Below are 27,105 nucleotides of genomic sequence, written 5' to 3' on the forward strand. Positions count from 1 at the left end.
GGGATTCTGCCCTGGGTAAAGGACTGGATCTGAATCAAAGACTCTAGGATTCTCAGATGCTTCTGGCAAGACCTGAACCATTTGCTAGAATCCAGTTTTCCTTGTGGTCCACTGGTTATTCCACAGACTTCTGACTCTCTGTTGTGCTCTGAATCCTGGTAACCCACATGGCGTGAACATGGACCTCCTGCACTCCTCCCTGTACAGCCTGTGCTCCAGCCACACCCGACTGCAGACATTCCCAGGATCCAGCCTGCCTTTTGAGGCTGCTGTGCCTTTGTTCACACTCTTCCATCTCCCTGCATCCCAAACCCTGGCTGAACATTTCTCCCTCTATGCTCCCACAGCACTGATAGACACCGTTGTGAACTTACATGTGCAATGGCTATTTGTTTCCTGGTGCCCTCTACTCTAACATGGCAAGACCTGAATGCAGCTCATCTTCCAAATGCCCATCCCTGGCACAGTGCTCAGCACAGTGATTGGCTTATCTTCAGCAAGTGTTCTCTAAGATCCTGCCAGCCTGGTTACAGCTTCCATTTCCTTTTCTCCCTGCTAGCAGCCGAGTGTCTAATACCCACTGATGAGTTCCTCCTCAAGGTCCCTTCTTGGTTTCTCCAGCCACCAGGTTCTACCTCACCTCCATGCTCTGCTGCCACAGGCTGCTTACTGTCTACTCTGGCATCTTTGTGGATAGGGCTGTATTCCCCATGCACGCCTCACAAGAGAGCCTCCCCAGGCAACTGTTTACTGCTGATTCCACTCATCACACGGGCCAGCACAAGTCTGTCTCCACAAATCTGCCATGTGTTCCATGTGCTGAGTGTCTTCAAGGCTCCAGCCATGCAGGAAGATTTATGTACATTTTCTTTAACTCATACAATAATCCTAAGGCATATATTAAAATCTTTTTGGAGATAAAGAAACCAGTGTTCAGAGGGGGTGAACTGAACACAGTCACTCAGCTACAAGTGGCCCAGCAGGTCTCTCCAGTTCCAAAGCCAGTGCTCTCTCCGTCCCCCACAGGAGGCCTGAACTCTGCATGGGACTCTTCCTTAACTCTGACCAAGGAAGGAAGCAGGAATGGAAAAGGAAGGCCATGCAACACGTTCAGAGAGAACAGGTGCACGAAAGGTAAGGACAAGCCTGAGGAGATGCCAGGGCAAGGACCAGGAAGGTCACAAATGGGAAAGGGAGCAGAAGGGGAACAGGGGAGAAGGGTAGAAGGTAGAAAAAAGAAAGGAAAGCAGGTTCTTCAAAGTAAAATGCCTGGAAAGAAACCTTGGGAAAGCTTCCCACCCCAAACAGAGACTCAATTTGTTTTACTTTATAAAGTATACCTGAAATGTCCTTAATTCTTCAAACAAGGTACCAAAACCTTTCCCGTTTCCCCTACTGCGGCAGAGCTGACATGTTTCCTTTTTGCTTGGACCACCTCCATGCTTTTTCTCCCATACATAATAATACACCCACCCCACCTCCACCAGCCCTACCCCCACCCAGAAACCAATAGAGACCTTGATATCTTAACTCACCCAGGTTCTAGCCACTGGAGTGGTGACTCTCTAAACCATCTTTTCCTTACAATGTATCAAGAATTACATTAGTGCTAATTCTGATTTTCTCTGCACTGCCTTAGACTATCCTCCATCCAAGGGCTAGGGTAAAAGTAGAGAGACATAGTCCCAGCAGAAGGTCTGGCACACAGTAGACACTCAATATCTGTTGATGAATGAGTCAATGAACCTTTCTCAGTTACTGCCCTGCACCACACACACACACGCGCACACACACACACACACATTTCATCTCTGATCAGACCTTCTTTTCACAGCTCACCTCAATTGCTGCAGAAAGAGTCAGTGTGACAACCCAGATTCTGGAAAGTACTGTTAACACAGTGTCTCAGTTCTCAGTTCCAAAGAGTCACTATGGGGTCCACAGTTCTATGGGGTCCATTCATAAGCAGGGGCTGCATAGGCAGACTCTACACACAGCAGTTCAGGTCTTGGCACCTTCCACCCTCTTGAGAGAACTGTGGAAGCGAGCCAAGCCTCATGCCTGAGCATTCTTCCCCATCCTTCCTCCATTCTGTTCTCCACACCCACACTCCTCCTGCAGGCCTGCTAATCTCAGGATACAAATGGGGCTGAAAATGCAGGAGAGGGAAGAAAGGAGAGAGAGAAAGGACTTAAGAGGGAGAAAAACAGCTTTGGGAGAAAACACACACATGCAGCCTGTAGAACACTGTGACTTAGATTATTTTTGGAATCTAATGTTTCTAATGTTCAGGGGGAGGAAATGAGAAAAAGTAAGTCGGAATTCCCAGGACCAGCAGGCTGGAAATAATACAGGACACTGTGTTCTGTGTCAGGGGGCAGGACACAGACACACTTCCTTGCCCTGAGCCCAGTCAACAGGAGGTGGAGGGGTTTGGTGGTTAAGGTCTCAGTATGAAGGGGGAGAGCAGGAACAAGAGGGCACCGGAGTCTTTCTCCAAAAAAAGCAGGAAATTACAACCACCCAGTAAAGGCCTTGCCCTTCCGGCCACCCCAAAGGTCACAGCTCTTTGAAGCCTCCCTCCCAACATGAAGGGCTCAGGCAATTGAACAACACAGAGATATGACACGCCCCTCTGGAGGCCTGTCAAGTGCTTGTCCCTTCACCACAGCACTGGTGAGGACACATGTCAAGTGACCCTTATCCTCCTAGCCCCCAGCCCCTTTAGCCACCACCTAGGTTGCTGGCACATGCCACCATCTGTCCTGAACGGCAAGGAGCCTCCAAAGAGAGGGTGTAGAGAGTGTGTGTGTGTGCACGTGCGCACATGTGTTTGCATGCACGCACGTGTGTGTGTGTGTGGGTGTCTGTGTTGGGAGAAGAGGGAGGAGCACCAGCTTCAAAGCAGAGGACTCTATCCCAAGCAAACCACTCAAGCACACCAAGTCTCAGCTTTTCCATCTGTGAAATGATGCCCCTTTACGTGCACACCTGGCCTACCACATACAGTACATGGGAGGCTCAGATGACGAACCATGGACTGGATGATTTTAGGGTGGGTCTCTGCTCTGGGTCAAAGATTATTATGTAAAAGGAAGGGCTGGGCCATAAAATCTCTAAGGTCATGGGTGTGAGAATACTTTGAACATTCTCAAAAGAATTACATATTGTAATTACCGCAAAGGCACTTCACTTTGACAAATGACAGTGGAATCATGTTGCTGCTGCCTTATGGGGAATGGGGGTATTGGAGGTGTGGGGAAGAGAAGACATTGTGGGCCAGGGCCCACCAGGGAAGTAGAAGCAGCAGGATTTCTCTACAACAGCCCCACTGGTTCTGGTCACCCCAGGCAGGATAAGACTTTGGGTCCTGTTTTGGGCTCTAGGGAGTGACCAGAACTGTTTACACCTTGGAGGAAGAGGACAGGAAATAGCAGGGGATACTTTGCCCAGTGACGGGGCATCCTGGGGATGTCCTGCAATGCTAATGTGGCCAACAGGACATACCAGCCACAAAACACAATAAGCACATCACCCTTAGCACAGTGGTCTGCTCCCTACCACGATGCCCAGTGGTGCCTAGTGTAGATTTTCTCACGGTGATTAACATAAAAGCAACATTATTTTGTTTGCACAGACTTCCAAGAATATTAAAATGCATAAATATTGCCATAGGAAATATTTCTGGCCCCAAGTTTGCAAGAGAATAGGACAAATATGCTCTTAGCTATACTGCAAAGCAGAAGGTGACAAGTGTCTCAGATGTAGAGGGTACATGGGAATGGGGGCTCACCTCTCATGGGACACCAGGAAGAATCACTTCCTCTGGGGCTGCTTCAAGGACAGACCTTGTTTTTCCAGAGGCCTTTCCCCGTGGAGGATCTGCCTGCCCTGACCCCTCAGGTGTGATCCCAATTTGATTTATATGCTCCTCTTTTGTGCCCTGCCCAGGGGCACTGCATAGCCTGGTGACCTGCAGTGCCCCCATGAATCTATACCATAATTTCCAACTTCTCTCAAAAATCAATTCTGAATTTTGTTCCATTAAGGATAACTGAAAATGATTTAGAGCAGGTTCATTTGGAAGAGAGCATCAGTGACACTCTTCACGGTCTCAGCAGGCACCCATGACTGAAGAGTAAATCATAACTGAAATAGCGCAGGGAGAAGGAAGGGAAGCCAATGTTCCTGGAATAGTTATGCTGGGCCAGGCACCATGCCAGGCACTGCTACATACATCACCCCACTCAGTTCTCAAAACAACCCTGCGAAGAAGTTTGTCTTTTTTTTTTAAGCGAACAAATAAATAAACAAACAAACAAAACCTCAAGGAAGTAGGGTTTTATTTGCTGAGAGGTTCCTTATTTTTCATAATGACCCAAGGCAACAATCCTGAAAAGACAAGAACCCACTATAAATATGTAGGGAAGAACAAAAAAGCAAAAAGTATTATACAATTGTTAAGTTGTAAAAGGGCTTCGATATTTATTTAGTGCAGCAAGTCTCAAAGGAAGAGGAAGGAAGAGGAATGGATTGGGGTGGGGTGGGGCTTTACCAAACCACTCTGCAGATTCTGGTACATCTCCTCAGAAGTTTATTCTCAAATCATCACCACCTCCAAAGCTACCACCACCATCACCGTGGCCACCCCACTTCTCCTGTTGAAAGATGTCTTCATGAAGAGAGAGTATTTGTGCATGAGAACAGTGCAGTGTGGAAGCAGAAGAAAAGTCAAAAGATGATGAAGTAGAAGTAGCAGAAATTCTTTATCTTTGTTTTGTCGGTAACATAATTGGGGGTGAGAAGCTAAAGATGTGCCTGATGTCTCACAATTGGTAAGTGTCACCCCAGGACAAATCCTAACCCCACCCACCACAGCTCCATTTCAGCATGGCACCCATGGATGTGAACAGAATTTTGCCATGCAAAAATGAACACTGCAGGACGGCATTTAAAAATTAGGTTTTCCAAGGTGAGCTTTCCCATAGTGGTAAAGGCAGGGCCAGACAGCCACAGAGGCCACAGTCTCCGCTGAACACCTAAAAACAAATGAGAGATTCTCATTTGTGCTAGCTGTCTTGGTCATGGGGGAGGTGGGCACCAAAATATCCTCTCAAGCAGGGTGATAAGGATCTTGTCTTGGGTGTTTCCCAACCATGCATTTACACATGAAATAAATACAATGTGCTGCATAAACCAATAATAGGCATGATTCCAATACAGGAAGCCCCATTAGCCAGCTTTGTTCACTCTTTTGGGGATTCTCCCAAAGTGCGAATATCGTCTCCTTTCCAGAACAGCTTTGGGCAAGACTAAAAAATGGGCCTCCTGGGTAGACATCAGTAGAGCTTCCTTTATTCAGAAATGAAGTAGATAAAGATTTCTCAATCCGTTAAGTCTAGTTATGCACCAGAGCTCTTCGAAGCACTGCTCCTTCTCTGAAAAGACTGGAAGACTGAGGGCCTTCCCCAGACTAGAAGGCAGATGGGAGTTTCAGTATTTTCTGATACTTATCATTGGCATCAGCACACTGACATCACAAGGTCACAATGACTGTCATCAGATGGCAAGGCTGGGATTTCTACAGTGTGTAGGAGGTAGACATGTGGACTTCACGGTTGCTTCTAGTTTTACCATTATAAGATGTGTCCTAGGCACCCAGTAAGGGGTGTGTATGGGGAGGATCCTCCACTGAGTAGCACTCACCTTTCCATTTGCCAAAGGCACATCTACAATGAGTCTACGTAATGACCTTTAAGACCACATATGGCCCCCAGTGGGGAAGAGGCCCATTCCTTCTCTTCAGTAATAGGTTGTGTTTGCAGGGCAGACACCTTCATCACACAGGGTCTATTGCAACTGGAGGGGTGGCCACATGTGAAACAGGGCTGCATAGAGAGCCTTAATCTGCACCAAGCCAATGAGGGGTGACCCGGCTTGTGTTCTGTGAATACAGTGGAGGACAGGCCCATTAGTTATAGGCCAGAGGGCACCCGGCTGAGACTGCAGTGGTTCATCTAACATCATGCATTGTTTGAATCATCTCTGAATTACTCTGTGCTTCCACAGATTGCTCATTAAGACTTTCCTGTCATTCCTGAGCTGCAGTGTTCCCTCTTCTCTGAAAATTCTCCAAGCACAGAGGCTGTGCCTAGGACAGTACAGGGTGCACAGAAAGCATTCAGTAAGTAAGAGTTTATGCAAAGGGAAACAAAAAAACTTTTGGAGGTATGGCTACGTCTATTACCTTGATGGTTTTACAGGTGTATACGCATGTCCAAACTTAGCAGATCATATATGTTAAATATGTGCCACTTATTATTTATCAATTATACCTCAATAAACCTGCTTTTAAAAATTAAAAAAAAAAAAAGTGAATACACAGGAGCTTATGTGCTCACTTCCTTAATTAGATGGCGAACTGCTCCAGAGAGAACTTCTGGCCTACCCCCCTTTTTGGGGGCTCATGACAGCTGTTCAACATTGATTATTAAATGAATGAGTGACTTGCTTTATGAATTATCTGTGGAACACAGGCCCTACTCCCTAGAGGCTTAATTGGGAGACAGCATGGTCCACTCCCCAGCACCTCCAAGACGGGGAATGTGGGGGGTCACCACAGGTGTCAGGGGAAGAAGTGAGAGGCAGCTTCTCTCCCCAAGGCCAGCTGGTAAATGGGGAACACCAACCCATTTTCAAGCCCTTGGGAACAAGCTGTCACCCTGCAAGGCCAGGGGCGAGACTGTGCCCACCTCTTTTACAAAAATAGAGGCTGAACTATCACCAGACTCCTCTGATTGCCAAGAGCTTCCCAGATCTGGAATTAGAGGCCTCCGCCAACCAGCCTCCCACCAGAAGGAAGACTAAGACTTGGCTCAGACGGTAACTATTTCCTCAAGCCCTTGTTTAGATGTGGATCCACACTCACAGCCCTTATTCCAAACCATCACGCTCTTCACCCCCTTCCAAAGTCACCAAATAAGTCAAAGGCTGAGGCACTCAGCTCTGAGCAGATATTTTAAATTAATCTTAAAGCAACTTAAAAGGACTGTTTTTCTACCCTGTCCAGCACTCAGCACATTTTCAGTGGCAGCTGGGTCAAGCTTGAGTGGCATTTTCACCACTGACTCAACCTCAAAATATTCCTGGGCTGCCCTCGTCCCATCCTCCTTTTTGTTCCCTTGTTTTGAATATTCTCTGCCTCTCTCCCCACCCCTCTACTCACATGCACATGCATGAACATACACACGTGCACATTCGCACACTCCCCCACACTCCTTTTTAAGGTATGAGCACATCACACAACAGGCATTCTAAACCTTGGGTTCATGGACAGAATTCAGGGATCATATACTTGGATAGGAAAAAAATCATATCTTTATTTTCACTAACTAACTGAAATATAGCATTCTCTTCCATTATGAACATAGTCAACAAACTGCATTAGTGTTAGCAATGCGGTATCTTTGACTATAATAGAAACACACACATTTTCATATCATATCAGGGTTGTTGTCCTGGAACATCATTTATTTATGTTCATCACTGCTTCAGGATTATAATAGTTAAATTAGACTTCAAGTAGATCTTATTAGCATGTTAATTTAAAAGTACATATAATGCTGCTTTTTTTAAAATGTAATCACTGTATTTCTTTATTTTATTTTTAACATGTAATTTAGATTCAGGGGATATTTTGTGCAGGTTTATTACCTGGGTATAATCCTATCACCCAGGTATGGGTATAGTACCCAATAGTTAGTTTTTCAACCCTTAGGCCCCTCTCTCCTTACCACCTCTAGTAGTCCCCAGTTTTTATGTTGCCATCTTTAAGTCCATGAGTATCCAATGATTACCTCCCACTTATAAGTGAGAACGTGTGGTATTTAGTTTTCTGTTCCTGCAAATAACCGTGTTTAAGTAATTGCTTTCCAAGCCTATGTATATTTTTTGTACATTTACAAATGTTATCCTGAGAAGGGGTCCGTATGCTTCACCAGACCAAAAGAGTCCATGGCACAGAAAGAGCCCCTGCTATGGAATGAGCATTAAAAGGTAGGATTTGGGATTTTTCTCTAGGGCCATCAGGCATGCGCCAGGAGACTTAGGGGCTAACAGGTGGTGTTCAGTGGTAGCAGGAAGTAGGTTCTGGGAGCAGAGGGACAACAGGATTATTGGATAAGAGCTTGGATGGGCTTTGGAGACAGACTAAGACAGTGGCCCTGGCTAACCAACAGTATGACCTCGGGCCAGCCACTTCACCTCTCCGAGTTTCCACTTCTTCAATTGTAAAATAGTAATTATCATATACTATACAATTCTTAGGAGCATGGATTGAGAGAATCTATGTGTAACAGCAATTACTGCCCTGTTGAATGGAACGTGGCAGGCCCTAGAAGGGCAGTGTCCTTGACCTGGGAACTTCTGGAGCTATGGTATGCTATTTGCTTGGTTTTTCAGACAGGCACTATCTGTGCCCTATGCAGGCTTCCCATGTCCTTGAGCCTCAGGGATACCATGAAGTGCTCCAAACTCTAAAACATGCCTAGGCAGACCTAAGTCCTCCACCTCCCTTTCTGTCCCTTGCTCACTGAAACAGGCACGCAGGCCAGGCTGCAAAGCAGATTCCCTGCCCCAGAGCAAAACAGGCCTCAAGAAAAAAGAGATGTTCCAGATCTTTCCAAAACTGGCAATAGAGCCAAAGTACCTGATTCTGGCTTCACAGAACAGCTGGCTCCTGCCCTGGCATCTCATCACTCGGTGAGCAATGCAGGAATTCTGAGATCTAAGCTGCCCTTCCCAGAGCAGCCCAGGCCAGGGTCAGACTCAGGCTGCCAGGCCACTGGGCAAAGAGCCCCAAGAAAGGTCAGAAGTTCCCAAAGTTTGCTTAAATCATATTCAAAAGGTATATAAAAAGGGATATGCTATAGAAAGTGATATGCATTAAAAAAAGGCATATACTAATTTTTTTTACTATATGTTATAAAAAATTAGAAAGCCTTATAAAATTATACAGAGAAATTAAAATCAACCATAATTCTGCCCCAAGGAAGCAAAACTATTAACATTCTGGTAAATTTTCTTGCAGTTATATTTAGTACATAAATTGGGATCACACTTATACAGAGAGTTTAAGATCTCGATTTCATCATTTAAAAATACCTAGAGACATTTTTCAATATGAGCTCTTAAAAGACAGAAAACCATCACATCAGACATTGTAAAATTCACAGGTTACTGAGAGATGTCATGACATCCCTAAGAACAGTATTGTCCATTTAAATATAAGTTACATCCAGAAAACTGACAAGAGGAGAGCCTACTGTCTTCTTCTTAAAGGACATATAATAGTAAACTCTTCTTTCTTCTCTTTAGCTTAAAGAGAATCTAGGGAAGATACCCTTGGATCCTCAGCAAAGAGGCACTATATGCAATTTTCCTTTTTTACATTCTCTTATCTTACTTTCCCCTGATAAGGGGAAAGCTTTGAAAATTCACTGCCGGAAAAAATGGTGTCTTACTCAAGAAAGTGCTTAGCAGCTAAAGAGAAACCTCTGGAAACAAGTGGGTATAGCAGGAAGAGCCCTGGACTTGGAAACAGAAAAATGCTGGATTCAGATGTCAGCTCTGTCACTGTAGACCCAAGATCAAAGAACATCCATTTCCCTGCATGTCAAGAGAGATGCCACCACTCAACCCGTAAGGATCAAAGGATTATGCAGATTAAATAAGACTGTGTGAAAAGTGGTTTGTCAATGGTAAAATACATTGCAGGGCCATAATCACTAGTTAATATTATAGTGGCTGTTAACAGTACTGTTTTTGTTCCTTAGCTGGCTTGAGCAACTCATTACAGGCACTCGGGGCAGCTTCTAACGGTAGGTAAAAGCATGGACCCTGGAGCCAGACTGCACTTCCCAGCTTGGTGAATTCTTTAACCTCTCAGTTTCTTCATCTATCAAATGTGATTATAATAATACGCCTATCTCTTAGGACTCTTGAAAGGATTAAAATGAGTAAATTTACACAAAGTGCTTAGAACAATACTGGGCACATAATAAATACTATATAAGGGTGAGCTTAAAAAAAAAAAATTACACTAGCTAAAACTAGTAGGCACACTGTTTTAAAGCTTTCCAGAAAAGTACTATCATTAATCAGAAAGTTGGATGAGCAACCTCTGCTCCCTCACCCCCATCCCAGCTCAGGTTTGGCCTGTTCCCTTCCTACCTTCTCAGCATCCTGCTCAAAGAGCCGCAGCTGAAAGCACTGGTCCAACTTGAGCTTGCGCACGTGCCACATCTGGTGCAGGTGCTGCCGGGTGGAGTGCAGTTTGTCCAGGAGGCTGGTGATCTTGGGCACCAGGCTCTGGAAGTCAGCACTGCCCGGGATGCAGTTGCGTCCTGAGAAGCCGTCGCTGCAGCGGATGCACTGCAGCAGCCGCTGCCCCTCTCGGTCCAGCTCCTCCACAGGGGCCTTCAGCACCTTTTTCTTGAGCTGTGTGTGCTCATCAATAAGCCGCCGAGAGCCCTCCACATCCACGGGAAACTCCTTCCGGGCTAGCATCTCCTGGAGGTCCTCGAGGCGCGAGAGCAGGTGCACGGCGCTGTTGAAGAACTCCTCCAGGGAGAGCCGCAGTTCGATCCACTCCTCGTGGTTGTAGTCCAGGGAGCCGTCAAACTCCTCCGTCAGCTGGGAGGGGTCCACCAGTTTCGTGAGGCCCTCCACAGATACCATGCTCGTCTGGAAGGGGCAGACACAGACAAGGATACTCAGTGATGTTGGGGGAAGAACAGGGCAGAAATAGGATGAGGGAAAAGGACAAGGTAAGTCCACATAATAATGACCACAGCCTGCCTCAGAAAGGGTGATGGGGAGCCATGGGACTCACTGGTCAGGAGTCACAGATCAGCTGGGATCAGCAGTGTCTACAGACTGCTGACTGCTTTAGCGAGCCTCTCCAGCTGCCCCCCATTTACCACCCCAGAAGAACTGCCTTTGTGTCCCTGCTGTCCTCATTTTCCCTCCTCCTGACCCCAAGTTCACTTCAATAGGGTTTCAGATGCTAGAAGCAGAAGCTGGAAGAAAAACTGACCTAGTTTCTGGGGGACAGTTTTCTACAGCTTTAAAACCAAGGCCCGTGGACCCAGGGTATCATCATAGTTGGATTAAGCAACGTGGGCCAGTGCTTGGGCTGCAAAGATTTCATAATCTTATCTTTTCCGAGGCTCTCCCTGTCAGCTCTTCTGTGGTATGGTGAACAGAACTAGCGATGGGCAACAGGGGAGTCTAGGTCCTTGGTTTTCTCTGTGAGTTCCCTACAAGCTCCTGGAGAGCAGAGTGGAGAATGTTTGTCTCCAGGAAGCAAAGTGTCTCCAGCAAATGGTGATGCAGGCAACCAACCTAGTTTATTAGTAAACATCTTTTCCATCTGACAGGGTTTTAGGCTTCTCTTCTTTCTCATGAAGAATGAGAGGCTAGCAAATTAATATCTGGGTTTGGGTCCCAGCCCTACGCTTACTAACTGTGTGACCCAGGGCAAGCTATTAAGGTCTCAGAGCCTCAGTCTCCTCCTCTGAATAATGGAGATAATAATTCCTTCCTTAAGGGGCTTGCAGAGATTAAACGTATCAATGTGTGTAAAGCACATGGGGTGCACAGCATGGAGTACATGCTCAATCCCTGTTAGTGCTCACTCTGATGACCTGAAGGCTGGATCATTACTCAACCTGAAAAGCAATTTATCTCTGTGTCTTGCTACTGAGCATTCCCTCTTTGTCCCTTCTCTTTCCACCCCTCTCCTAAGAGGAAGGAAGGAGTTGCCACAGGCAGGAGGGCTGGTCTGGAACAACGGTTGTCAAACTTGACTGCTCATTAGAATCCTTTGGGGAGTGTGCAAAAACACCAATGCTCAAACTTCATCCCTAGAAATTCTGATTTAATTGGCTAAATGGGAGCTTGGACATGAGTAGGTTTAAGAGTCCCTCAGGTGATTCTAATGTGCAACTAGAGTTGCAAACTCCTGCTAATCTCCATCCTTGCTACTCAAAGCATAGCTCTCAGACCAGCAGTATTGGCATCACATGGGAGCTTGTCAGAAATGCAGAATCTTAGGCCTTACCCCAGACCTACTGAAGCAGAATCTGCACTTTCAAAATCCCCAGGAGATTTGTGTGCATTAAACTTGAAAAACCCTATTCCAAAGTACCTTCTCCTTCAAATTTGGCTCAAAGTTTACCACTTCCGGGAAGTCCTCCATAATTATACTTACCAATTATGTATAAGTATCTGTTGTTGAACAAGCTTATACTCTCATCTCTGTATCACTTGTCACCCTACTCTGCACTAAGTATGAAATTCACTGTTTTTAAGATACTGCCTTATAAATATTCCTTTGATTGGGAGGCCCCCAGCTATCTCTCCTATACCTCTTATTTAGGAGACAGAGACAAAGCCTGCTCAACTTAGAGTGAAAGAGGTGCAGAGAGATGGGACATGCAGGCCAGCAATGCTGAAGCGTAAGTATCAAGACTTACTGAAAAGATTCTTTTCAGTCTCTTCAGCTTATACATTTATAGGCTTGTTGTCACCACCTCTGTATAAACAAGCCAAAATATAAAAAGCATTTCCCTACAGGACTCCTACTGTTCCCGAGGGATGCTGGGAGACTATAATAGGTCACTGTTTTTATACCAAGCCAAATTTCTTGTGTTGTTTACACAGAGTGAGAATCGCCTGCATCAAGGGTCAGGTCATTGTGCTCAAATCACAGCCTATTTGACACCACACACAGGCGCTCCTGGCCCCCAGGGCGCAAAAGTCTGGAATGGGAAGCTGCTGAAAGATTAAAAGCAGCTCTGCGTTTTCAACACACACACATTTAAAAGCTCATCCCCTTGCAAATGAGGACTAGAATTCCGAGGAAGGGAACAGTTCAAATTTGGCTGGAACACAGACACTTAAATCATTGATTTAATCTGATGTATTGTCATTTAAAATTCTCAGGGGAAACATATAGCCTCTAGAAAATTTAGTTTGAAAACATGTTTTCCTTGATTATGAAAGTAATACATCATCCTTGAAAAAATAAAAATATATGAAGTAAATAAAAACCACCCATTGTCCCATCACCTAGAATAAACCATCACTAACATCTTCAATCTCAGTTTTCTTTTCCATACATACACTTTAAAAACAAATCTCAGATTATACTATCCATATTGTTTTATCACCTGCATTTTAGTAAACAATAAATATTTTAATACTACTTTTTCTAAATATGGTTTTTCATGGCTTCCTAGTATTTGGGTTGTTTGTTTTGTTTTTTTTGTTTTTGTTTTTGAGGAGTTTCGCTCTGTCACCCAGGCTGGAGTGCCATGGTGCAATCTCAGCTCACTGCAACCTCCGCCTCCCGGGTTCAAGAGATTCTCCTGCCTCAGCCTCTTTGAGTAGCTTGGATTACAGGTGCACACCACCACACCCAGCTAATTTTTGTATTTTTAGTAGAGACGGGGTTTTGCCATGTTGGCCAGGCTGGTCTCGAACTCCTGACATCAAGTGATCCGCCCTCCTCAGCCTTCCAAAGTGCTGGGATTACAGTACAGGCATGAATCACCACACCCAGCCAGTATTTGTGTATTAATGTCACCAACATTAATGTCTAGCAAGGACACAAACTATATATGTGTATGTATATGTACTATATATGTATAAATATACCTGTGTATATATACTATTATGCACATGTGTATATATACTATTGTATAGGAACATATGAGCTGTGATGAACATTCTTGTAGACATTTCTTGTTTGCAATTTTACCTGGCTTTTTACCTTCTTGTTTGTTGAAATTTTGTATTAAGAATATTTTCTAAGCCTGTAATCCCAGCACTTTGGGAGGCTGAGACGGGCGGATCACAAGGTCAGGAGATCGAGACTATCCTGGCTAACATGGTGAAACCACCTCTCTACTAAAAAATACAAAAAACTAGCCGGGCGAGGTGGTGGGCGCCTGTAGTCCCAGCTACTCGGGAGGCTGAGGCAGGAGAATGGCGTAAACCCGGGAGGCGGAGCTTGTAGTGAGCTGAGATCCGGCCACTGCACTCCAGCCTGGGCAACAGAGTGAGACTCTGTCTCAAAAAAAAAAAAAAAAAAAGAATATTTTCTTAAAACAGGCTGGGCACAGTGGCTCATGCCTGTAATCCCAGCACTTTGGGAGGCTGAGGTGGGCAGATCACCTGAGGTAAGGAGTTCGAGACCAGCCAGGTCAACATGGTGAAACCCCATCTCTACTAAAAATACAAAATTTAACCAGGCATGGTGGCAGGTGCCTGTAATCTCAGCTACTCAGGAGGCTGAGGCAGGAGAATCACTTGAACCCAGGAGGCAGAGGCTGCAGTGAGCTGAGATCATGCCACTGTACTCTAGCCTGGATAACAGAGTGAGATTCTATCTCAAAAAAAAAAAAGAATATTTTCCTAAATTAGTTACTAGATACAGAAATACAGTTAAATAGAAGGAATAAGTTCTAGTATTCAATAGCACAGTAGAGGAATTGTAGTTAACAATCATTTATGATATATTTCAAAAGCTAGAAGAGAAGAATTGTAACATTTCTAGCACAAAGAAATGATAAATATTTGAGGTGATGGATATCCCATTTACTCTGATTTGAGCATTACACGTTGTATACAGGCATCAAAATGTCACATGTACCCAAAAATATGTACAACTATGATACAGCAATAAAAAAAGAATTGCTACATCAAAGGACATAAACTCTTCCTAAGGTTTTTGATACAAATTGCAAAGTTGCCTCCAGAAATAGTTGTCCCAATTACACAACCAACAACAGTAAATAAGACTGTGTAATGAAGGTGTGCATTTGGGACAATCTTGTGAGCCTGTTGTTCCTCCCCATACTCTAACTGGTAAGGCCATGGTGGCCAAGGAATCCTGAAATCTCAGCCCTTGAGGTGTCACATACTGTATGGTAGATGGAGAAGAGGAAGTGAGGAATGTGTGGATGGCAGAAGGGGAAGGGAAAGAAGATGCTAAGAGAGAGAAATCTGGCTCACCTCAAAGATGAATTTAGAGCTGCCAAAGTTGGTCTTCTGTTTCTGCCAGAAGTTGTCAGGTTTAATGATGAGGGCCACATGGATCTCAGCTGGAAAGGCTTCCTGCAGCGTTTTGAGGAGGGGCTTGATGAGGTCCCACTTGGAGCCCCGCATGTCGATGATGACAGTGAAGCCACGTTTGCACACGTCCTCACTGTGGGGAGGTCAAAGGTCAGTATGGTCACTCTGGGTAGCTGAGACTTTGGAGTACACAGTCAAAAAGCACCCGGAAACCTGCACTCCCTTTGACCAGAATCACTCTTCCAACTTCATGTCAGGTCTCTTGGCCACCTTCAAACCCAACTCAAACTGTATGCCTCAGAAAAATCCTTTCTACATTTGACCAATGGTCCTGGCATTCTGCCTTCTCCCAGCATTTGGCAAATAACTAGGCCTTCCTTTTGCAAGCTGAGTATCCCTAATCTGAAAATCCAAAATCTGAAGTGCTCCAAAACTTGAAACTTTAAGAGGGTCAACATGATGCTCAAAGGAAATGATCGTTGCAGCATTTCAGAGTTTGGATTTTCAGATTAGTGATACTCACCCGGCAAGCAGAATGCAAACATTCCAAAAAAAAAAAAAAAAAAAATCTGAAGTCCAAAACACTTCTGGTCCCTAGCATTTTGGATAGGAGCTACCCAACCTGTAGTCAACTGCACTTGTTGGGATGTTTACAATTTGGATATTCACAATTGTATTTTATTTTCATTTTAATTTTTGTCTCACTTTCTTGTTCCTAAAATGAATCATGTTTTCCCCATTGATATTCCACTTCTCTAAAGACAGAGACCCTGTTGCCTCTTAAATCTGAGATGGAAAGTCCTTGACAGGAGTGTTGTTCTGCCCTGTGCCTACATCAGTGACAGACACTAGTACATCTTACCACTGAGCCCAAACTGGGCCAAAGAATACTTTTTCAAAAAAGGGCTCTAGGTTGATTCTGCCAGTTGATGAGAGATGGTACACAAAGTATTAATAACATGACTTTACCACCATTGTATTTAAGATGTACTACTTTTAGCTTATTATTTTTCACTTTTTTTAAGAGTCAGGGTCTCGCTATGTGCACTGGCTGGATTGCAGTGGCTATTCCCAGGCACAATCACAGTGCACTATAGTCTCAAAACTCCTGGCTTCAAATGATCCCTCTGCCTCAGTCTTCCAGGTAGCTGGGACTACAGCCTTGCGCCACCATGCCCAGCTTTGTGGTTTAAAATGTATGTCAACTTAAAAAATCAGGTCGCTGAGTCATGCTGATCACTCAGAAAGAGCCCAGAGTGGAACTGACTGCAACGGAAGATGCAGACCAGTTGTTTCATGTATTTCCATTGTAAGAGTCACAGTGTGAAATGCATGTATCAGGATGTTAAGGGAGGATGAGGGAGGAGTAACTCTTGAAATCAAGGCAAGATGAAGTGACAGTGACCATCTTGAAAACCAAGACATCAGCAGGCTAAATAAATCAAGATGTTATTATATAAGTTAGCAGCAAAGTTTAAACACTTGAACTTTGACTATAACTCCTGAGAATAGGAAGAAAAAAAATGAAGGTCAGAATAGTTATAACATCTCAGTTTGGAAGTCTATGTTTGAGTAGTTAGGGGTCTTCTCTTATTTTTTTTAAAGCCAATCCGTTTATTTTATAATTCAAAATAGACATTGATTACTTCATATTTTAAAATATAAATACCAGCATAGTATTTCCTTATGGTCTTTCACTTAATTTCCCATTTCCCAGACTGCAGTTGTTTAAACCACTATGTACGTTACATGACCCACATATGTGCCTACCACATATCAGTTGCTCACAGCTGCTGGCAGTAAGGCCACAGAAGGATTCAGGTCACAAAAAGAAATTAAAACCTTTTGAGGGGGCTTTATTCTCAAATTTCAACCAGTGATGAGATTGTTACAGCCTCATTAAGAGACCACAGCTCTTGACTGTGTGCGTGTCTCAAGCACAAGGTAGATTACTTAGGCGTCCCTGGTACACAGAAAATTCCCCAGGAGAGGGGACTCTCTCCAGCATGAGAAAAAGGATGAGTATTCTCCCCAAATCCTGCATCCCAAAGGAAAGGAGTTGCCTCTTCTTCCCTGACACTTATTGAAACAATGAGTGGCCAAAGTTTTCCGTAAATAATTTTCTCTATCCTCTTGTCTTAAAGCAATGTGACTTTTTTCCAAATTACAGGATTTCTTTCCCATTATAAGAGAAACACCTGATAACTACACAAAAGTTAAAGTAGTCAGAGACCCATGCAAGAGATGCTAATGGTAGGACTTTATAACACCCAGGCCTATATCCTTTCTACCTTTTCTGTGCATATAGTTTTCATACCATGTACTGTTCTACTTTTCACTGTAACACAGTTTTTTCTCATGTCTAAAATTTCTTCCAATCTGTTGCACTTAGTGATAGTCCATCTTATGCCTATACCATAACTTATTTGATCATTCTCTTGATTGCTTTACAGAAAGGTATGTCAACTTACAAGTCCACCAGCAGTGTATGACAGTACCCCCCTTACTCTATCCTCACCAGCACCGGTCATTGAATTTTTTAAACCTTTGCCTGTTTTATTAAAAATACATTGTATTATATTTAAATGTGCATTTATTTGATTACTAGTTACAGCTTTTTGGCCTGTAAATATTTCTTCTGTGAATTACCTGATCAACTCTTTTATCCATCTTTCTATTAGGGATTAGAGGCTTTCTTTTGGGATTTAGGGGTTTTATCACTGAACATCATTTAGTGTAGCTTGACTTATATTTGTTGCATGCCCACCTATGTCAGGTTCAGCAATGTTAACTGTGGGTCTTGCCTTTCCTTAGAGATGATTGTCTTCGTTATTTCCCTGCTCCTCAGACTCCATCTGTGTTGCCACAATTTATGCTGACCTGAGAATTCTTTGTTCCTAACAACAAATATTCTGTGTTGCTACTGAGAGCTGGAGGTCAACAATCCCTGCATCTAAAGCTGGTGGTCAGTAGCAGGTTATGCCCTGTTAACTAATCATTTCTGAAAACTGAGAGTAGAAATTAGGTCCTAATATTCTATAGGAGGTTCTCAATAACTCAGGAGATGGAGAAAGAAGCCCAGGAGCTAAGGGCTGTGACCTAATCTAATTGGCATCTTTCTGTGAAAAACAGGCTAATCTTCCAAGGTGCTTTGTGTGTTTGGTTTCAAGTAAGGGGCATAGCTGGGAAAGGGGAAACAACTATTTTACTGCGTGCTCATTCTATGCTGGGGCTATAGTTCGGTATTTGCCATACATCATTTCATTATATCCTAATAATAACTTCATAAACTAGGTATGGTTATCTCCATGTGAGAGAAGATGAAATTGAGGCATAAAATTTGCCTAAGATTACATAACTAGTAAGTGGCTAAGCAAAAATTCAAAATGAGGACTGTAGACTTGAAAACCCAAGCTCAGGCTGGGCACGATGGCTCATGCATATAATCCCAGCACTTTGGGAGGCTGAGGCGGGCAGATCACTTGAGGTCAGGAGTTCGAGACCAGCCTGGCCAACATGGTAGAACTCTGTCTCTACTCAAAAACAACAACAACAAAAAAAAAGAAAACCCAAGCTCAGGTCACTATATCATACTCTACCCCACCACACTGACACTATGTATGGGTGTCTTTGTTTGGGGACAGGAGTTGGGGGCCGGAGATGAGGGGATTAAGTTAGGGGACTCAGAGGAGATGGGATAAATTAGGGCAAGGAGTCTAAGTGAGTGATCTCCCTTCTGCAGTCTGTGCAAAACCACAAAGTCAGAGAAGCAAAAGAGCGTGGCATATTGAGAAAGTTCAAGCAATTAACTCTGGTTCAGGCCTTTGAACGCAAGAGAGTGCAGCTCTGAGTGCCTTGGAGAGTCCCATTCTGGGTTCTGTCCCTCTTTTTGCACACACCCCGCTCCACCCCGGGAGCCAAGATGACTCACCCACATAGAGTCTGCGCTGCACATCCATCTTCCCCTTGTAGGTCAAGCTCCTAGTATCTGAAACCCTAACACTCTCTGCCCAAAGGACCCTTAGTCTACTTCCTGGGCCCATGGGTATCTCTTTCCAGGGTCCAATTCCCAAGGGCAAGTAACACCACCATTATGTGTACCCCTAGGCCCAAGGGGTGACAAAGGGCTGCTATTTGAAAGGATGTGGCTAGAATATAAATGTGTGAGCTGGGGTGTTCACTTGCATGCATGAGGCGCCCCTGCCATGTAGGGCTGAGCTGGGGAGTGGAGAGAGAAGGCAGGCAGAGCATGAGTGGGGGCTGGTCTACTGTGCTGCCACATTTGGGCCTGGGAGCTCAAAGGAGTCCAACAAATCTAAATTTAAATTTGGCCTTCTAGGTTGCTGTGAAGATATATTTGTCAAGGTAGAAGGACAGAACATGTTTTATTTAACAGTTTGTTAGCTTGCTACATTAATTTTAAATATTCAGACAAAGGGTATGTGAGCTTCCATTTGTACTCTTGCCTTAGGCACCACAATGTTAGAATCAGGCCTTGCAAGAGAAGAGACTGGAGAGGATGTAGACTTCAAATCAGAATGCACTTCGTATGCCAAGGCTGGAGCAGTGGATTTGTCCTAAAGGCAACGAGGAACTACTGAAGGGTAAGATTCAGAGAAGGAATGTGATCAGGTGATTTGGATTGATTACCCTCCAGCTGTGCAGAAGGAGGGTAAATTGGGGTCAGCCCAAAGGAGTGTGTAAGAGTAGAAGAAGGGTCCTTGCTAAAATGACTCTTCATGAAAGTCTTCCATGGACCACCCTATTTAAACCTGTAACTGTCACCCAATACTCCTTATACCCCTTCTGTTTATTTTTCTCCTTAGCACTTATTACCATCTGGATAATATGTTTTATTTATTTACTGTCCATCTTCCCTCACTGGAAAGTAACCTCAGTAAGGGCAGGGAGTTTTTATGCATTTCACTGTTGAATGTTCAGTGCCTACTACAGTGCCTGGTGCAAACGAGGAAGGGGAGGCAGCAGTTAAGGGTATGAAAACTAGAACCAGCTTCCTAGGCCTGAATCCTGGCCCCATCATTTACTTATTGTGGAACCCCTCTGTGCCTCAGTTCCCACAATGTAAAATGTGAATAATAATCACAGGGTTGTCTTAAAGGTTAATAGACATAAATCACTTAGGATGGTGCCAGACACAGACTGTTCTATGTAAGTCTAAGCTGCCATAGGAGATGTCACTGGTGTCCACCTAGGATCCCTTTACTAACTACTATGCCTTTTCTCCAGTTTCAAGAGTATTGGAGCTATCAGCTGATGCCTGTAACCATCCCTGAATGCTTGCTTTAGCTGATGGCTATGTTTCTCCAAGAGAAACCTGGGCAGTTATATCCCCACACCAGGGCTGGCAAGTGCCTCTCTGGTGGAGGTGTGTCAGAGCCTAGCTCCTTTACCTCATTGCAGAGTAACTCTGAAGTGTGATGTATTTTCACTGCCTCCCCAGTCTCCCCAGAAGGCTCCAGCTAGACTTCACCTGAAACCAACCTTAGTTGGTTTTTCCCCTTTCCTTACTCTGCTTCTTTCTTCCAAGTTTTTCCTGAATAGCAGACCCTTAATAAATCATTTGTATCCAAATTCCTTCATATTAAACACAGCCTAAGACAGTTATTTTTATTAGTTATGAGTAATAATGTAAATATAAATTGTATTCAGTTGGCCCTCCATATCTGTGGGTTCCAAATCCATATACTCAACCAACCTTGATGGAAAATATGTACAGTCACCTCTCTGAATCAGCGGGTCTCAAACTTTGGTTGGGTGAATCTGTCAATGTGAAACCAGCAGATTTAGAGGGTCGATTGTATATTTCATACATATATGAAATTCTGAAGGCAATTGGATATATGGTCTAGAAGTTAAAAGAGAAACCAGGTGTGGAAATGTTTATTTAGGAGTCACACAGTGCCTGGCACATAGTAGGTGTTCCATAACATTTGCTGAATGAATAGATTCCCGAATGGGTGGTAGCTGATGTGCACACAAGTGGGTGAGAACCCCCAACAAAACCGAGGAAGAAGAAAAGAACCACCTTCTGGGTCAAGGATAGAACTGGCAGGAATATCAGTGTTTAAGAGATGGGAGAAGGAAGTAGATGACCCTGAGGAAAAAATGAAGAGAGGTTAGAGAGAACCAGGAGAGGAATGACATCAAAGAAATAAGGGAGGAGAGGATTGCAAGGAGGAACAACAGTGTCAAATGCTGCAGAGAATGGTCATTCACTTAGAGCAGAACTATTGTATTTAGCAACTAGGAGGCCACGGTCCCATGAGTCAGGGAAATTTCAGTGAGGTGCTGGGGCCAGAATTAATGCTGGAGTAAGGAAGCAGTCTTGCTGGTTAATCTCTGTAATGATTAGCAGGAAGTGCCACAGATATCAGAGGCTGCTTGTGGTGCACTTCCACCCCCTGACTCTGTCTCCCTGACCCCAGCAGTGGCCAGAGTCTGCATGGTGCTCTCTGGCCAACCCAACTCCCGCAGCTGCTCCCCAGCCTGCCCTCTTCCCCAAGGCTCACACTCCCAGAGCTCTTCTCTCATTCCCTGTGCTCAAATGACAGCAGTTTCAGCAGACCCGTTTACAGTGGAACATAACGAACAGGTAGCCTGCTTTTTCCCTTTAGGTGATTAACCTCTTAAAAGGTATTTATTAGCCCAGATCAAACTTTCAAGGGCAGAAAGTTTGTGTGTATGGTGTATGGTGAGGATGGGGGCATAGGAGGGTGGAGTGTGGAGCAGCAGACTTTTATATACTTATTTTTTATTTAAAAATATTTTTTAAAGCAGATTTTTAAATCCCCTCAGGAGGGGAAAGAACAGTGGGTGACCCCCTTCCTGTTCCCACACCTGCTACTTGAGAGGGAGAAGGCAGGCACTGCCCTGTCTCCCCTGTGCCCACCCTGCCCTATAGTTTCCCATCTGGGGCATGGGTCCCCCGAGGCCCCCTTGGCCAGGTTCTCACCCTTTGTGATAAATTACAATCCCTTCAAACTGAGCTGTGTTCTGTTTCATAGACTCCAGGGCTCTTGGGCCCAGAAGTCATAAATGTATACTGAATGACTGGATGATTGATCAGCTGTTTCTTGTACTCAGTTCTAGACCATTTACTCTTTTGTTCATTAAATGTCACTGGGGCTGTTTTCACTCAGTAAGCCTGTGCTATCTCAGAAAAGCACTTTCACCACTTTATGCCAATGCTTCTCAAACTTTAGTGACTTTCCTTATCACCTAGGGGACACTTGTTTAAAAATGCTGATTTGGGGGAAGCCTTCCAGACATTCTGATGAATGTTGGTCTGGGATAAAGCTCAGGATTCTCCCCATAGTGATCCAAGGACAACAGTTAGGCACTCTTAGGTGTGGTTTTTGAGAGTTTAATGATAAAAACTCGCTTTGTCTAAATCAGATATTATGATATCCATTTAATAAACAGTAGGTAACACACAAATATATCAGAGCAACAATGAAGTAAGTCAGAACAACATTTGCAAGGTGAACAACAGCTACACCATACAGAAGCCTGCTGAAAATGTTAGTTTCTCTCTCCATGCCCTCAGGCATGGAGTCATTTATTGCAAGAATAGGCTTGGAAGGATTTCTGCCATTGGTGTAAATGTCTGGTTCTTTTTGCAAACACTGGGCTCCTCCTCTTGGCCTAATGAGGCTTTCCCTGAAGAGCTTGGCAGTTTCCCTTCCCAGTGTTGCTGCCTGTGCTCAGACACCTGCTGAAGATTTCCTTTCCCTGGCTTCCCTCTCTAAGTTGCCATGAAATCACTGCAAGGTTTCTGCTTCTTGTCATATACCTGACCTGGCAGCCACATCTCAAACCTCTGGGCAAGGCCTGGGTGTCTCTCTAGGTGGATGTTAGGTCCTGCCCACATCTGATGCCCATAGAGTCGTCTCCTGACCCACTTGGCTGGCTCCAGGTCTGATGAATCCAGGTGTAGAGGGTCTCTGTGGGTAGGTGGGTGGGTGTGTGAGGAATGAATGAATAGGCGTGTCACAACTGGCCATTTTCACTTATGGTAGCCTAGCAGAGATCACAATTTAGCAGCCCACTATTGAAGCCAATCCCCAAAAGTGGTTTTATTAGGCACAGTTGTTGTTGTTTGTAAAGTTTTTACACATCTTTGGAGAAGGCTTAAAACCACTCTTCAAGCCACTCCCAGCTTATTTACAAACTTATACAACCAGTTTGTTGGCCTTTGAATTTACCTTCTCTGTCTTGGTTGCTACTATTATCCCAGCCCTGTTTCACACTTTAGGAGACTCAATTACCTCCACTTGAGGGGCAGGGGGCAATGAGGGTACCAGTGCCTCAAGCCACAGGTCTCTCTGGACCCAGACAGCAGGGCTGGGCACCTGTCAATGACAACCCCAGGCCAAGCTTTGCCCTACATTACAGTCTGGCCTTAGGGAGAAAAATGCCACTTTCTCCCATCTTGTCTTCCAATCTCTTCTCCCTGGACTTCTTTCCAGGTCCCTGCCTGAGCAAATCCCAGAATGTCTCTCTGGATTCTCTCCTGGCCACATGAGTGAACCACCCTGCATACAGCCCATTATCATCTGACCACAGGGTTGAATTCAAATGCTACCTTCTATTCTTTCCTGATCTTTCTTCTATCTTATTGCCTGATCTTCCTCTGTCAGAGCAATCTCCTCCTCGCTAAAACAGATAACATATTATCCATGCCTCTCTTAATGCATTTATTAGTTTCAATTTTATATTCAATTTTCCCTCTCATGCCTCTACGTCTTTGTGCTTGCCCACACCAACCCTATCTTGGCTTGGATAATTTCTACTCACATTTTTACATTCACAAGCCTCACAAGCCTCTTCTTCCAAGAAGTCTTCTCTTACAGATACATGCCCTCCCCACCCTGCTCCATCCCCACTGGGATAAGGGGACCTTCCTGTGTATTGCCATGACCCTGTGCTTTCCCACATGGCAACTGTCATGGCTATTGCAGGGTATCTACAGCCAGGCTCTGGTTGACCAATTTCTGTAGCCTTACAGAGATTCATATGGCTTCAAAAGGAGAACCTCATTATGAAGGTGCTTCATAAATAATATAGTGTCACATAAATGTACAATATTATCTATTAGTTCATTAATTTATTCATCCAACATACATTTATTGAGCATTTACTTTGTGGCTGGCCCAGTACTAGGCACCGGGATATATAAATGTGGACAAGACAGAAACATGAAAGTTTCATTCTAGAAGGAGAGGTGGACAAGTTATGATAAGTATTAAGAATATCTCAGGACAGCCCACATGAGGAGCAAAGACTGAAACCACAAGAAATAATTCGTTAAGAGAACACTAAAAAAATACTAGAGGCTGGGCATGGTGGCTCATGCCTTTAATCCCAGCACTTGGTGAGGCTGAGATGGGCAGATCACTTGAGGTCAGGAGTTCAAGACCAACCTGGTCAACATAGTGAAACCCTGTCTCTACTAAAAATACAAAATTAGCTGGGTGTGGTGGCAAGCGCCTGTAATCCCTAGGTAGGCTGAGGCAGGAGAATCGCTTGAACCTGGGAGGCAGAGGTTGCAGTGAGCCGAGATGGCACCACTGCACTCCAGCCTGGGTGACAAGAACAAAACTCCATCTCAAAAATAAAATAAAATAAAATAAAATAAAATAAAATACTTCAGACAGAGGAAACAGCCTGTGCAAAGGCCCTGAGGAGTCAAAGAGCCTGGATGCTGGCTGCTCCTCCACCGCAGCCAGGGAGGAGGCAGAAATCATGAATTTCAGTAAGGAAGCAGGAGACCAGCAGCCACATCTGGGCTAGCCCTCTAAATCGTGAGGACCTCAAATCCTCCAGCCGAATACACATATACAATGAGAGCCAAACTACTGAAATTTGGGGCAACTTTTTTTGGTAAAAATGAGACATATTCATATATTAGTGGTAAAAGCTAACTTACTGAACACATGAGGCTCTATGTTAACATTTGTATACAGTATCTTATTAATTCCTCACATGAAACTCATAAGAAGCTGCTATTTATTATCCTGCCCTATTGTTAAGAAAACTGAGCCTCAGAGAAGTTACTTACAGTCACCAGGAAGGGGTAAAATCAGGATTTGAATCTTGGTTTGTTTGACTCCAGTATCTGTGCATAAAACTACCATGCTTTCTTGCCTCACAGATGCATAGAACACTTGATCTTGAAGAAACATTCATGCTTCTTCTTGCTAGCTCCTCCTGTCAGAACTGAGGGTAGCAAGTTTCAGAGCTGGGAAGTGACTTGCTCTAGGTCACACAGTCTGCTGGATATCTTAGCCATTTGGACCAGGCATCTAGTTGTCAACTGCCTTACTCCAGGTCTTTTATAAAACCATGAGAACTCTGGAAGTGACAGGAAGAAAAGTTCTCCCATGAAAAAGCAAACATCAAATAATCTGGCTTGGAGGCCCAGGGTATCCTGTGTGAGTACTAAAACCCCTAACTCAGGAATAAGGACCATCCTCCTCATGGTTTCCACTGTGCTCTGGCAGCAGGGAAATGCCCTGACCCTGTTTGCCCCCACTCATGTGTTACCACCTGAGATCTACCCCATTTCTATGAATGTCTGGCAGATTCCCACTTAAAACAGCTGCTGGAATAAAGATCACATTGATCCATTCTGATGGCAGGTGGTGAAGCAGAGACCCACATGTTGTGGGTCTCCAGCAGGCCAGCCAGGAAGACGAGGATTTCTGTTTACCTCCTTAGTGTGTGCTGCTGGGGGCCGGTTCCATTGGCCTGGGTGTGTGTTTCAGGATATCAGCAGTGTGAAGATGTTAGAATCCTAGTGTGAGGACCAGGAATCCCTAGTGCTTGGGTTGTGATGGTGCACAATTAACCTTCAAATAAGACCTATTCACTAGGATGTCCAGGGAAGGTGACAAATTGAACATGGGTAGAGAGCTAGCCTGGTCACTGAGGAGTGGCTGACAGAGAAGAAGGACAAGGCAAGCTAAGAGTTCCTCATTTAATGAGGGTGGCACTGGCCCTGCCATAGCACATCTTTGGTCCTACAGGGCTGACAGTGCAGGATGACTTGGAGGAATGATAAAGAGGAGTCTTATCCAGGATGCCTGGGCAGCCTTTAGTACCTGCAGACCATTCACCATGAGCAGACAGAAATCAGAAAAGGGAGGAAGAAAAAGTAGCCCCAAATAAGTATCCACTTCACACTTTCTCCCAGAACTGTGCTGCACCCATGTCTACCCTAAATCATTACATAAACTGAGTTCTTCCGAATTTGAGGAGAAAGAAAGGTTCCTGGAGTTCTGTAGAGAAAATGATTCTCCTGACCCATTTGTGCTGGAATTCTCAAGCCATTCAGACATGTGGAGAGTCTCTGGCTGTGGGATCTAGACTTTATTCAAACTTTTGCTCCTTACTTGATCTGTGTTAAGCTGCTTTCTGCTCCTCAGGGCTATTCTAACTGCCTCAGCACTTCTGCTGATTACCCCAAGCCACAACTACTTTCTGAAACACCAGAAATCAGCAGGTGTTAAAGAAAAGTGTTAAAGACACATTAGCACCTGCTTTAAGTTCTCTAATTGGTATAATCCGAAGTAGTAAAAAGAATATTAGAGGAAACAGTGTCTTATAGAGAATAAGCGGCTCTCTGGGAATGGGTTTTGAATGAATGTTTGTTCCCACAGACAGTTCTCAAACTGGTCCTTTACAATGGGGAGGCCTCCTGGATGGCTGGGTATCCAGAGGGCAGGAGAGAGGTGATGGGGCTCCCTGTGCTGGTCATGCGCTCTCTCTGCTGGGTTATGGGCGACTGTTCTCCACCAGCTGGCTTTCTGTCAAGCTGTAATCCAACTGCCAAAAGACCGCCTCAGGATCTACGTTAATTCATCCAGAGGTTTTTGTTATTGTTTGTACTGGAAGTCACCCTCTGGCCTCTTTCCCAGGTTGTTATTCCAAAGAGTTAGTGTCTTT

At 44.4% G+C, this 27,105-nt stretch overlaps 1 protein-coding gene across 16 annotated transcripts in view; it reads right to left on the reverse strand.

The window, feature by feature from the left end:
- The window catches only part of KALRN (kalirin RhoGEF kinase), a 693,044-nt gene that overhangs the window by 449,314 nt on the left and 216,625 nt on the right, over positions 1 to 27,105 (reverse strand). For all 16 annotated transcript variants that reach the window (XR_013414358.1, XM_015130033.3, XM_028844557.2 and 13 more), the window contains exons 4-5: positions 15,079 to 15,271; positions 10,231 to 10,743 (exon numbers count right to left, since the gene is read on the reverse strand). Coding sequence is in view for 15 of the 16 variants with exons in the window: in XM_015130033.3 (XP_014985519.1) it covers positions 10,231 to 10,743; positions 15,079 to 15,271 (706 nt within the window). In the remaining variant the exon portion in view is untranslated. The remainder of the gene's footprint in view (positions 1 to 10,230; positions 10,744 to 15,078; positions 15,272 to 27,105) is intronic.

This window comes from Macaca mulatta, chromosome 2 (genome assembly GCF_049350105.2).
Source record: "Macaca mulatta isolate MMU2019108-1 chromosome 2, T2T-MMU8v2.0, whole genome shotgun sequence".
NCBI classification, from domain to species: domain Eukaryota; kingdom Metazoa; phylum Chordata; class Mammalia; order Primates; family Cercopithecidae; genus Macaca; species Macaca mulatta.